This window comes from Siniperca chuatsi, linkage group LG24 (genome assembly GCF_020085105.1).
Source record: "Siniperca chuatsi isolate FFG_IHB_CAS linkage group LG24, ASM2008510v1, whole genome shotgun sequence".
NCBI lineage: Eukaryota > Metazoa > Chordata > Actinopteri > Centrarchiformes > Sinipercidae > Siniperca > Siniperca chuatsi.
The window spans coordinates 18,966,022-18,979,272 of record NC_058065.1 but is presented as its reverse complement, the minus strand read 5'-3'; the positions used below and the strand labels follow the sequence as shown (position 1 = coordinate 18,979,272).

General features: G+C 42.8%; 1 protein-coding gene across 5 annotated transcripts in view; it reads right to left on the bottom strand.

Annotated features, from left to right (window-relative positions):
• Positions 1 to 6,697: 6,697 nt before the first annotated feature.
• The window catches only part of runx1 (RUNX family transcription factor 1), an 81,625-nt gene continuing 75,071 nt past the window's right edge, over positions 6,698 to 13,251 (bottom strand). For all 5 annotated transcript variants that reach the window (XM_044187683.1, XM_044187685.1, XM_044187687.1 and 2 more), the window contains 2 exons: positions 9,513 to 9,659; positions 6,698 to 9,429 (listed from right to left, as the gene is read on the bottom strand). In XM_044187683.1, the coding sequence (XP_044043618.1) occupies positions 8,882 to 9,429; positions 9,513 to 9,659 (695 nt within the window). In that variant the 3' untranslated portion in view covers positions 6,698 to 8,881. The remainder of the gene's footprint in view (positions 9,430 to 9,512; positions 9,660 to 13,251) is intronic.

Here is a 13,251-nt window from a genome sequence, read left to right as displayed (position 1 = left end):
AAACCCCGTCAGCAAGTGTTCATTTTATGACAACAGCCGTGGATGAGGTTATGAAAAAGATATACTGGGGATATGGGGGTAAACAAAAACTTAAAAAGGCTCTATTTGACAGTATAGGTATTCGCTATGCAGACTCTGATATAGAGTTCCCATCCAATTTTTTCACAATTGAGTATGACTTCCGGATGGGAGCCGAAACGTCTTGATTCTGAAAACAGTGTCCAGATGACTACGACTGAAACCTTTTCTACGGTATTACACACCTTTTTATTAGCAGTCTAATCCCTGCCTTCTTGTTTTTTAATTGTTGATACTGTGATTTGTTTAACGGTACCTTTCCCTTTAAAACATTGTATGCTATCTTGCATAATGTTAAAATACAGTCTGAGGATGCCGATTTAATGATATTCTCTCTAGAGAAGGAGATGCTCCATGCAAAATTTTCAATAAAGACAAGTTTCTTCTGATGCGTTCGGACATGCTTTTATTTCTTCTTAGACACATACACATAAGGCAGCTCAGAGAGCAGATCAGTTCTGAGCTGGAGATGATCGGGTGTCTTGGCTTTATAATCAATCAATAGATACCCTAAGGAACACTTGTAGCATCATCACAACACTCCATAAAAAATGTACATTGCCCAGGAAACATCTGCCTTGCCATTAGCATGACTGGGTATTTGTCTCGGGGTTTTTAAACAAAACAAGATCATTTGTGTTTCGATAGAAGTTCTGTACCAAATATAAACAACAAGTTTCTATGATGCACATACTTTGTAAATACATTTTGCACCTCAACATTATTACTAGCTGCAGTCATCAAGTCATCAATAATCAGCAAATTATTTTTATTTACAGGTAACAATGCATCATCACATAAAGACAAAGGCAAACCTTCAACAAAATTCACATTTCTAATTTTTAACAATTCGTCATACAATGGCTGCCAGCATGAATAAATATGTACAATGTTTTCAGTATTTTTTTTTTATCGGTTTTTCTGCGTTTTCAATCAACATTTTTACAAAATAAGTCTTACCACTATTAGACGGCCCTGATAAAATTAGACTAAATGGATGCTGTAGTCTAAAATCCAAATCAACATGCTCTCTGCCCCCCATTTTAATAGTAGGGTAAGGTTGTCAGATCAGAGAATACACGACGCTTGGTGTACACCACTTGAAGCCTTTTAACAACTGAAAAGCCTTTTTATTCCTCGCTATTGTGTCTGACATCGTCACTAGAGTTTGTGCTGTCTCGTCACAATTCGCAAATTCATACACAAGATTCACTAGGGCGTCGTGTGTGACCACGGCGTCGTAGCGCACATTCAGAGTGATTCCTTTGTATTTCAACTACGTCTTGTTGTTCAGAGTCTGCTGAGCAGAACATTTTGGACCACCGGACACAAATTCTACAATGTAATCATCACCACCGGTGTCTCCATTCATTTCATCAGTTAGGTCCCCTAAATAGGGACCTGTCTCTGGGACCCAATCTCCATCCTTTGCCATAAAAACAACACTGTCTGTGCCAGAATAGATGCATCTCTCCCCTAGCTTGTCCATCGAATCGTAAAGCAGAAGTCTTGCATGAGCCGACGTAAAGGCTCCAACAAAGGTTTGTTTTTAGTTTTAGCAGCCTGAGCCATTCTGTATCTCCACTGAACAAGAGCAACATCAGATACAAATGCAAACTGTCTGACATCATACAGGTCACTAAACATGTAGCGGGCGACCTGCTCAGGGTCTGCCACTAGTTCACACATCGAAACACAACCCCACAAAGAGTTGTTGATGCTTTGCACAGCTTTGTTGACAGCTATTTCTTTTGGATTCAGCCGAATACCTTCTTTATCATAATAGTCCCGTATGTATTTGGCTTTGGATTCTTCATCTTTTGCAAAACTAGGGTAACCTGAGGGAAGGTTTTTACATTCTCTTTGAACAGATCATTGCTCTTCTCTGCAAAATAGCGAACCTCATCAATCTTGGTGACAACATAACCTTTCTCAACAGCCTTTTGCAGCTTTAAGCTGACCCAAGTTCCTGAGACGGCTCTCTCAGGAACTGTGTGGTCACAGGCACTGGTCTGGTTTTGAACCTCTGCACATATTCTACACAAAGGAAACATTAGCTTATTGTTACAGTGATATGGAAGCACAGGGTGATACAATCCCCTGGGGGCAGCACAGAACATTTTACCAGCCCAAAGTAATTTCCAGTCGGCTCGAAGTCGTGGAAGATTACTTCAGGATGTCCAGTTGGGTAACTTTTACAAGCCTGCATAGTTGGATACAATGACGTGTGAAAACGGTACCCCTTATATTCTCTTACAAATACAAATACCGCCCCATCTCTCTCTCAACCTAAGCAGCAGCGGTCTGGTTCTGCTCGAGGTTTCTGCCTCTTAAAGGAAGTTTTTCCTTGCCACTGTCGCCAAGTGCTTGCTCATGGTGGGATTTATTGGGTCTCTGTAAATAATATTATAAAGAGTACGGTCTAGACCTGCTCTATAGGAAAAGTGCAAGAGATAACTTCTGTTATGAATTGGCGCTATATAAATAAAACTGAATTGAATTGAATTAAAGGTTGTAAAAACTGAACCTAATTTCCTATAACCATACTCAACATTGGGGTGGCAGAATGCAATTAGACCACTAGATGTCACTGTTCACCAAGGCTAAATGACTACTGTTGAAGCCAACTGTACTGCAGGAGGATTTCTCTCAATCATTCACAAGTTCAAACTATTCTCTCATATGCATATGCAGGTGCATCAAATGGTGACGTTTATGTTTTAAACTGAACATGGTCCCTTTTAAATAATATATATATAAACTCCTAACATTTTCACTGTCCCTTGAAGTCATCAGAATTTGAGTCGTGGAATAAAAATATTCTTTAAAACAAAATTAGACAATTTCACATAAGTTGTGAAACCCTAACCCTGACCCCCTAACCCTCTATTAAAGGAGAGTTTTTGTAGATTAACAGTAAAATGGTATAATGTAGAAGAGCAGAGAGGAAAAACCGACAGGACATCTGCAGGCCGCAGCATCTACATGCGCAGCCGTTGCCATAGTCAAAATCTCTGATCCAGTCGATTTGAACAATTTTGGCCCTTTAAATCAGATCCGATCAGACATTATTCGATGATGTGTCAGCAGTAAAACAAAAAATTTAAAACAAAAATGTATTAAGTTTGAAGAAGCTACCAGCTGCTGCATCTCCATGCGCAGCCATTGCCATACTGCATGTCTCTAAGAAATTCTCCAGACTTTTCTGTGGATCCTCTGACTTTGAATGTGGCAAAGGTTTTTTTTTTCATAAATAATATAACATTCAAATATAAAACACTCTAATACCTTACCTACTAAACCTAGAGGAATACATCACATTTTCTATAATCTCTGCTTCAAACTAAAAGCAAGTAGCTGTTTACTCTGACTCCCTGTTTCCCCGACGAGGAAGCCAGCCCATTACTTTCGATTCATTTCCAATCACCAAAATCAAATTAGTTTACAGAGACCTGAAAATATTTGTCAGCGTTTCTCCAGAATTACAGTTTCGGTCACATTAAAAATAGACACATCATGTGACGCTAAAAACCTCCCTTGAAATTCTCCTATGTGTGGGAGCTCTTACAAACGCTTAGAATGCACATGGTTGGGTAAAACCCCAATTGGCAACCTTATCAACACAGTTGAAAGGCCCAGCCCTTTGTGGCCCAGTTACGCCTCAGAACATATAATACGTCCATGTGCTACATTGTGTGGTAACAATTTAGCATACATTTTTTATCTGCTTTAGTGTTAGCATGAAGCATGAGGCCAGAACGAGCTCCCTCCATTGTTCCATATCCATGGCAACATACTGAGCCTTACTGAGCCATATTGAGTCCACCCAGGTTAGATCATCCACAGAGTTAATCTCAGCACAGCCTCTGGGATGCAGTCTGCCTCCATTCAAAGCATGTGGCCCAGCCGTCACAGCCACCTCTGCCTTATTTTAGTGATGATGTTCTTGCTTTTGGTTTCAACAAGGTGATCTAGTCAGGCTGAGTTTGTGGGGATTGTCGAACAGTATCTGGGGGGGTGGTGTCCGACAATTTTGTAAAGGCTTGAGTATGCTAGATATGAACTAGTTCGTAGTGTCAGTCTCTTCTCAAAGGCATTCATGGTGTTGTAGTTGGTTGCACACAGGGAAAGTGACAGAAATAGTTGTGTGAAGAATAAAAAGAGAGAGCTTGAGCTCGCCTCCGCACAGCCAAACGCTGTGTGAAGTAGGGCTGACCCGGATGCTTCGAAGCTTCTCCCGTTGCCATGGTAATCGACGTCCAAATCAATATCAGTTTTTTTTAAATTATTGCATTACCCCAAAAATCCCAAAAAGCCCATGAAATAACAAGTAATCCAATATTATTTGAAGTTCCCCTCCAAACACATTTTAAAGTATGTAAAAATACTCTGCTATGATTAATATTTTGTTTAACATGGTTATCTCACATAAGATGTAAAAAAAATAAAAATAAAAACTCTGAAAAGGGGCTGGAAGCACATGTGCTCTTTCTCCTTCATTGAGAAATTCTGGGTTTCTGGATGCCCCGCCCACCCCCACTGCGCGTTAGGTCGACCGGTGCCGGTGATAGCAGGGCTGTGGCTGAGAGAGCGGAGCCAGTCAAGATGGCTAGAGCAAACAGAGATTCAGCGTACATGTCTGGGCCTCAGTCAGACTCAGATGCAGAGTCTGTTGTGCACCAAAATCGGCGACTAGCAGAACTGTTTATGTTGTTTGTTAGCTTGTTAGCTTGTGACTAGCAGTGGCTGACGCAGTGTTAGTGGTTGTGACACATACAATAATATCTCCTACGATGTTACAGTGTAACGTAAGCTCCAGAACATCCAAAAACTGCCCTCTCTACAACGTTTGATGTCAAATCTTTCCCTACGCTAACTCTCACTGTGTAATGACAAGTCTGCTCCGCGCTGGAGGGTTCAGGTTTCTTTGCCGGTGGCATCGCGATTGGCTTTCGAATTTGTGACGTCCCAAATCTAGCTTATCCGGAGTACGTTTGAATCTCAGATCTTAGGGAAGTGTACAGACATGTCCCCCTTCAGTAGAGGAATGTGAAAACACCTCTCTACTGACAAACTTACACAGATACAAGTCAGTAAAATCAAGGTCTGACATTTTAGAGGACTTAAACATAAGAAAAACTCATTTTTGAGAGGAGGGGTACTTAAACATTAAATGGCATCTTAGAGCGCAAGAGGACAACAGCAGCGCAGTGCTTCCCCTAGGCTGACTGCTTCGGGGGAGCAGTGCGGAGGAGAGACAGAAGTGAATGTTACTCCAGTTGACGACAACTCGTTACGTTACGTAATGCTGAAATTCATCTTCTGTCAGGAGATGCAGTGACTCCAACCAACGGTGAGTAAGAAAAAGTATAAATAATATGTAATTTGTTAAAGGTAGAATATGCAGGATTTTCAAAAAAAAAATGTATAGACTCTCACAAAATAATCCCTCTTAATCATCACTAGAAGTGTGTTTAACGTTTTATTTCTCTGATTGACTGCTTTGTTGTCGCTAGCACTGCTCTCTCTCTTTCAGTCATTCTCTATGTTGCTCTCTCTGAGCTGAGGAGGAGGGGACAACCATGGGGACAACTTTGAATGTTGCATTTACTGACCTCACGGAAAAAAATTATGCCGTATAAAATGCCATAGGCTTAAGCTAATAATGGTGACTAACAAAAACTATTGTTTTGTCCTTGAGGAAATGAACCTTCACACTTATAACCCCCCCCCGTCGAAGCTTCGAGGGTAATTCTTACTGAAGCTTCGAAGCCCCAAAAATGGTGTTCGGGACAGCGCTAGAAGTGGGCGTGTTTTTGAATGTAATGAAAATTGTCAGCACAACACCCCCAATTCTGACGTCAGAAAATGTGTGTGTGTGTGTGTGCGGGGGGGATTTCAGATGCTGTTTCACTATACAATAAGTGTTTCCGTTGAAGCATACTGAACCCTTAACCTTCTGAAACTGACAAGATTCATGCACACCTCTCGCAGTGATTGGCCAGCTGTGTGGAGGTGTGACAGTAAGCAAGGTTTGAACTTCTCTCTCAAGCTCTCTTTTTTCATTCTTCCCACAGCCACAAATGCATCACAAACATTATGTCTTAGAAGAGTTTGTACGATTCTTTGTGTATCGCTCCTCTCTATGATGTTGCGTAGTTGGGAAAATCCATTCAAATCCAGTTTTTGGAGGTTGGTGTTGAGCATTAAGCATGATAACCCATGGATGATTTTGATGTTTATTACAATATGTTTACATCACTTATTTGACAAGTGAACACTTTGCCCTCTTTTTCCCAACCTTTACCTGCACTAGATCAGCTTATTATACTGTGTTCTCACTGTCTGGCTACAACCACTTCACCTTTATTTAGCAACCTCTCCCTGTGTGTGTGTGTGAGTGTGTGAGAGAGAGAGAGAGGCAAGCTAGGGCTTGCCTATTTGCCTGTAGAAATTCCTTCAGGTTCAGAAATAGCAATGGATGAAATGTGTGCGTGTGTGTGGTGTCTGGGGGCGGTGTGGCATAGACAGAGGTGGCAGCGTGCAGGAGAGAATTTTCTATAAAGACAAAGAAAAACTGAGAAAACAAATCAGACGACCAGTAACCACAGGGCAAGAGTTGTGTTCGCAAGAATATTTATAGAAATCAAACCCAAATGTGCACAATCAACAATGTCAAAACAAAACTAGTGTGTGTGTGTGTATGTGTGTGAGTGTGAGTGTGAGTGTGAGAGAGAGAGAGAGAGAGAGAGAGAGAGAGAGAGAGGAAAGGGTGATCAAATGCAGGTGTCACAGCCATGGTTATATACAGTACAAATCAACAGTGGGTCATGGGTAAATGTGGCACACTCTCTCTCTCTCACACACACACACACACACACACACACACACACATATGAAATGCTACCAAAAATGGTATTGTAGGAATAAATTAAAGTATTTAACAAAAATCCATGCTTTAATGTTTTTCAGTGTGGTGAGAAAATGAGTCAAAATTCAACACAGAGGGGTTTGGAAGCCAGAGTAAATAAAGCTGCTACAATCTTTCAATTTGAGCATTTTCATGTCAAAACCAATATTCTGTGTAAAAAACACCTGAGACATAATTTAGACCTCACCGTTTTCTTTGGTGTTAATGTAGAAATCTGATCAAAATGTCCAGTCTGGTTAGGGCCATCTACAATAAATATGTAATCAATCGACTAGCTTAACCAGTTAAGAAATATTAATAACTGATGACTGGCGATGATTAAGTATGCAGTCTGCAGTGAAGCCAGAGTTAGAGGTCATAGTCAGCCCTCAGGGGCCATGAAAGCCACCTAAGTGAGTGATCACGTTTCTGTATGTTCTCCAAGAGACGATGGGTTCAGAATGAGAGAGGAGTGGTAAAACAGTGGGGAGCAAACAATGATGAAGGTAAACAAACAGGCCATAACAATATTTGGCATGAGCAAATCATCTATTCACAACACCGACAACATTTATGCGGATGAAGTCTTATTATTTTACAAAAGAAGCTGAATTGAGATCAGTCCAGTGCTGCTGCATGCACTTTGTCAGTGTAAAACCAAAATATTACCCTGCTTCTCTCCGTTTATCTGTCCATCTTTAGTTCCTTCATTTAATAGAAGCTCTTCTCTGGAGTCCTTTTCTGTCCTGAAAGCGGGACTGGGATGTTAGGTTTATATAACCTAACAAGTCCACTCCCTGCTGTCTGTTGGCTAATGCACCTGTCAGTCATTCTGCTTTTCATTGGCCAACATTGTTTGTCAGTAGACAGTAGCCCAGAAACTGGGCGCACACATCTGGCTCCTGGTCAAGTGATGATGTACAGGAGTTTCTCCAAAAAATAGAAACCATTAACTACTGAATAATACAGTGATCAAGTATAAATAAAATAAAAAGTCAGCAGACTTCCTAAGATGCAGTTTACCCTAGGAACACTTGCAGGAAACTGCATCGATAGGTGACAATCAATATTGCTGGGGGGCACAACCGCTGGATGGTACCATATGTCCCAACATTTCCATGCTCACTGTTGATGTTTTGAATCTCAACCCAGTTCACAGTTGAGTTTTAAAATATCAATCTGGTTCTGGGAGAAAACTTTAGGGACAATATAATACACAATATGGAACACAACCAAGTTCGACTTTGTCTATCTTATGGGCAGTCCCACAGCCTGATGGATCTTCCTCCTCTGAGCCGCAGAGCTCCTCTGTTGTCCACAAACTATTAAAACCCATCAGCGAGCCGCTCTGCTGCACTGGGTGACATGTTCCTTCATCACCGTGAACACACACACTGGAGTTTATCCTGACTCAGTCCCACACACACCGTCCTGCTGCCCCAAACACTCACTACAGCGCCACATGTGGATTCATCCGCCGCTGAAAGTAGTCCCCAACAGATGCACTATTTTCCTCTAGACAATTAATGACCCCTTTTTTAAAAATTAAACTATATTTGTGAGCTGTTTTTAAAGATTTACGTCTTCAGTAGGAACCAATGGGCTTGGAGACAGACAGGAAGTCAGAAAGTATCGAGAGAAGGACTAACACATTGTTGGTTTCGGTCTTTTCATGAGATTTGTGGAAAAATTGGTCTTATACTTTAACTGAGATTAGGGGTTGCGGCTCACTCAGCCCTCCCAGTCTAAATGTTGACACAAAATCATTGACATTACATTGACTTATGGCCCCTCATGTCACTCATTTTATTTTGGATTGATGTGTTCAGTGATGGTGTCCGCCATCACATGACCAGGTGGTCACTGTAAGTGTCCTCTACCACCTTGACTGGTTCAGTAAGGTCTCCAGACAGCTTCAGCAGCTGCCATATTTGTTGGGGAGCTACTGTGGCTGGACTCCACCTCCACACCCACTCCTTCACTCTGATTGGGCAAAGAGGGATGCAGGAGGGAGGAGCCTGTGGAGGCGTTGGTGCACGGCGGCAGGATCCTCGGCGGGGAGCGCGAGTCACTGCTGCCTCCTCCCCCAGCCATCATGGAGAACTGGTATGACCCGGCCGCAGTGGAGTAGTACAGGTGATATGGTGAGGAGGTGGACTGGAAGGGCCCATTCTGAGCCTGGTGGGGGGTGTTCGCCGGGTAGGGAGGAGGCAGGTAGGTGTGGTACCTCCCCGCAGGGGTAGTTGCCATGGCCGTTGCCATGGTGAGGCCGAGGGCGCTGTTGGAGACGGGGTTGTGAGAGGGGGTGTAGGTAAAGGCAGCCGCTGTGGGAGGGTAATGGACCCGGGGGTCGGAGAAGCGGGTGTCAGGCAAGGAGGGGAGAGAGGTGAAAGGTCGTTCTAAGGTCATCCTGGGGTCGCCGAAGGCCGTGAGGTCAGGACCTGAGAGAGGGCAAAGGTCAGAGGTTACGGCCTACTTATTTTACTTTCTGTTTTCTCTGTCTGTACATGCTCTGGTGTGTTACCTGTGAGTCGTGAGGACAGGTCACTGAGTGAAGATCGACCAGGCGAAAGGGGATTGGCTGTGTGGACGGTAGGCGTGGTTATCTGGCCAAGGTAGGGATATGATTGGTCATAGGACCAAGATGGAGACGACTGCATCTGTCTAGAATCTGAGAGAGAGAACAAAAGAGATGAATCACTTAAACCTTCAGAGCTGTAAAGCCAAGGGTTTTGATCCGCGTTAGTTGACTGCTGTGAGAGAGCTGGTTTCCAGATGAGCCCGCACTGTGCTGCTGACACCCCATCTTTGTTTCCTAGGAGACTGCACTTCCATAAAGTTGGGGGATTCACAAGAGACAGATTTAAAAAAGGCATGGTCAAAATTGAAGCAGAAGAGTCTGAGATATCCTGACTTTTAGTATGGGATCCTAAGATTCCCACAATGTAACTCAAAATGTCTCTCAAACATCTCTTTCATTAGACATTAGCCTTGCCTCCTAAAAGCCTACTTTTTTCAAACCTGATACCCTAGTTTTATAATGTAGGTGATGTTAAGAAATTTAAGTCTCAAGCCTAAGATGAGATAACGCTGATGACATCACTATGACATCATCAGCGTTATTTTCTCAGGCTTTGAAAAGCTCCTCCAGAGCCACAGAAGACATTTCTCCTAACAGACAATAATCCTCATGATGAGTGAACTGAACTTGTAAAATCAGTGGAATGTGCCTTCAATATTTTTAGGGGGAAAATACTCATTACCACCACTGAGGTGCCCTTGAGCAACCAACCGCTCCCGTGGAGCTGCTCAGTGGCCAGCAGCTCAGACTGTGGTTGTGTGAATGTGTGTAAAGCCGGAGATATACTTACTTTTTAATCACGCGTTCGCGTAGATAACCGGCTGCGTCGTAAACGGAATTGTTCACATACTTGCCTATGTGCTGTGTGTGCTGCGTGTGTTACTGGAGGATTACACTAACCTATGAATGGAATATACGACCACTTCTTATTATGTGACTGAGGTTCTGGATTTATGTCACATGATGACAGCTTAGCAAGTTCCATTCGTTCAAGAAGGACATGGGATATGATCAAAAGCTCAGTTTTGTTTTGGCCCAGAAAATATCTTGGCTTTCCCTTGATATGCATATATTAACAACATATTGAATCGCATGATTTGTACAGAAAGTCATATTTAAATAAATGACCTTGGTCTTGAGACAGAAGCTGTTGATAGTAAAAGGAACAGAAGAAAGAGAGATGGAGGAGAGGAAGCAATTAACTTAGTGTGGGGGTGGACGGATGAAGGGGAGGGCTGTGTGTGTGTGAGTTCTTTCATTCAATCCAGTCTTTTCCCCCACAGTCTAATAAATGGCACTGATCACCCACAGTCTTGCAGACAAGAGTGTGTACAGTGTGTTTGTGTGCAGACAGACGAGGAAGCAAATTGTACACAGCAGCCAAGACGTCAATGAAGGCTTTTCAAGTCTAGCCAAGAGCTCTCCCAAGCACTGATGTGTGTGTGTGTGTGGTGTATCTGGTTGGTGGTGAAGTCCAGGCCCTGTGCCAAGCCCCTTCCTTTCCTGGCTTTTCTCCCCAGGCAGAGTGCACTAACGTGGGGCAGCAGGAGTCATAAACGGCTCTGTTTGGAAATAGAACTAGAACACACAGAAAGACATCTCTGTGGCGTTTCATGGTTAGCCAATGAGCGTCAGAAATAACGTGACGGACCCATTTATCTTATTAAAATGAGACCTGGTGTAATCACTGTCATCCAGTTCTGATATGATGGGTATGATGCAGTAGAACTGATCAATGCTTAAATGAAAGACCATTTTACTGCCCATAGTAGTAATTTAGTGTTAATAAATTGTTTCTGTTGGATGTTTTAGGCTTTACCATCATGACAAATAAACCTGGGGCAAACATGACACACCAGGCGATTGTTGTGGCATGCAAATATTTCAATTTGGAAAAACAAAAGGTTTGCACCTACACCTCCACTGAGGCTGTGGTTCCTTGTGAAAACCATGTATCTCCAAACTGGTGATTTGAATTTTCCAGATAAACTGAATTTTCCAGATTTAGTGTTTCTTTATGGGTTGAGAACATTTCTCTACTTTTTTAGCTAAATAAACAATTTATTTATCTGCTGAAAACAGGGCTGTTTTCAGAACAGTTGACGTTTTGGAGATACGTGGTTTTCAGGACATCTGTACAGATATATAGGGTCAGGTTATGCTGTGCCATGTTAGAGGCTGCTAACTTTGTATTTATTACAGGAGGCGCATGGCTGCAGTAACCTTCCTGTGAACTCCCTCTCTGTGCATCGTGCACAGTATTCCTCGGCTGGAAGAACACACGGTGGCATGTGTATTCTGTGTGGTAATATGATTCAACACTTAGAAATGTGGACCGTGTAAGCGCAATATCAGCTGAAACAATAAAAATCTTCTGGCTACATTTTAACACAAGATCCATCTTGAAGACAGGGCACTTATCATGTCAGATGATATTAGGCTCTAGTTTAGCATATTCCCAAAGTTACAGTGATCCTGGGGCTTTTGGGGACTCTTGGGGGTCGGGGGGCCCTAGGGCAGTGGCCCACTTTGCCCCATAATCCAGCCTAGGTAGTACAGTCTAAACCTGCCAATCCAGTTTGGACATTAGGAATGACTGAATTGAAGAGAAGCACAAAAAATACAAAAGCACAAAGTGACAAAATGAATTAAGAAAAGATTAAATTTTGAAGGGGTCTTGGTCCTCATGCAAACAGCTGTGTTCACATTGCTGCCCTTGTTTTACTTATATACACCTGCACCTGTTGGCTGCAGCAAAGCCCACACTAGCTTTTATTTCATCTTGACCTTTTTCATGTGACACTGGATTTTACATCTGAGCTGTAAGTGGTTTGGCAGCAGAGGGAACATAGACTTACTGCACTGCCACACAAAGTACATGCACTGCCACAAACACAAACACACACACACACACACACACACAAACACACATTATATTACAGTATTTTACAGTATTTTTTACTAACAGAACATTTTGAGAAGTGAAAGAAGGGAAGACAATTATTAAAAGAGAAATGAAAGCTAAGCGGGGGTGGGGGGTGGACGGATGGGGGAGTGAGTGTCGAGAGAAAAGGAATGAAAGGGGAAGAGAAAGAAAAAGAGAGAGGTCTAGAACGGCTTCATAACGGTTTCCTGTTGCTATTTTCATTTTTAGAGGGAACAGCAGGAAGCTCGGAGCTACCTCTGCGTTTGTCTCTCGCTCAGTCTACAGCTCCAGCCTTTTCTCGGTCTCTCACCACTACTCTGCGTCCGCGGTTTGTTTTACATCCCAGCTCCCTGCCATTTCTTAGTTAGCGATTCTCCTCCACATCATGCTATGTTAGTTAGTGATGTTATGTTCGCAAACGATCCGATTCTTTTCAACGGCTCTTTGGTACGAATGAAGGGAGCCGAGTCGCACTTGGTGAGAGCTGCTCTTTTTATCGCAGTCCCCAAATGTCACTGCGTGCCCTGAACCCACTCCCCCATTATGCAAACAGCGTCCCAGTGACGTCACCACTCCGTCACAAACTGTCTGCGACTCGCAGCGCGACTACTATCCTGGCGTACGCTGGTGTCGCATCGGCTGGGCGGAGTGTTGAATTGCATTCAAAGCAAGACAACTTTATTTAGTAAATTCACTGACAAAGCAGAGGGATGCTGTCGCCTTGTGTAATGTTGTCAGAGCAGATCGTTTTTTAGT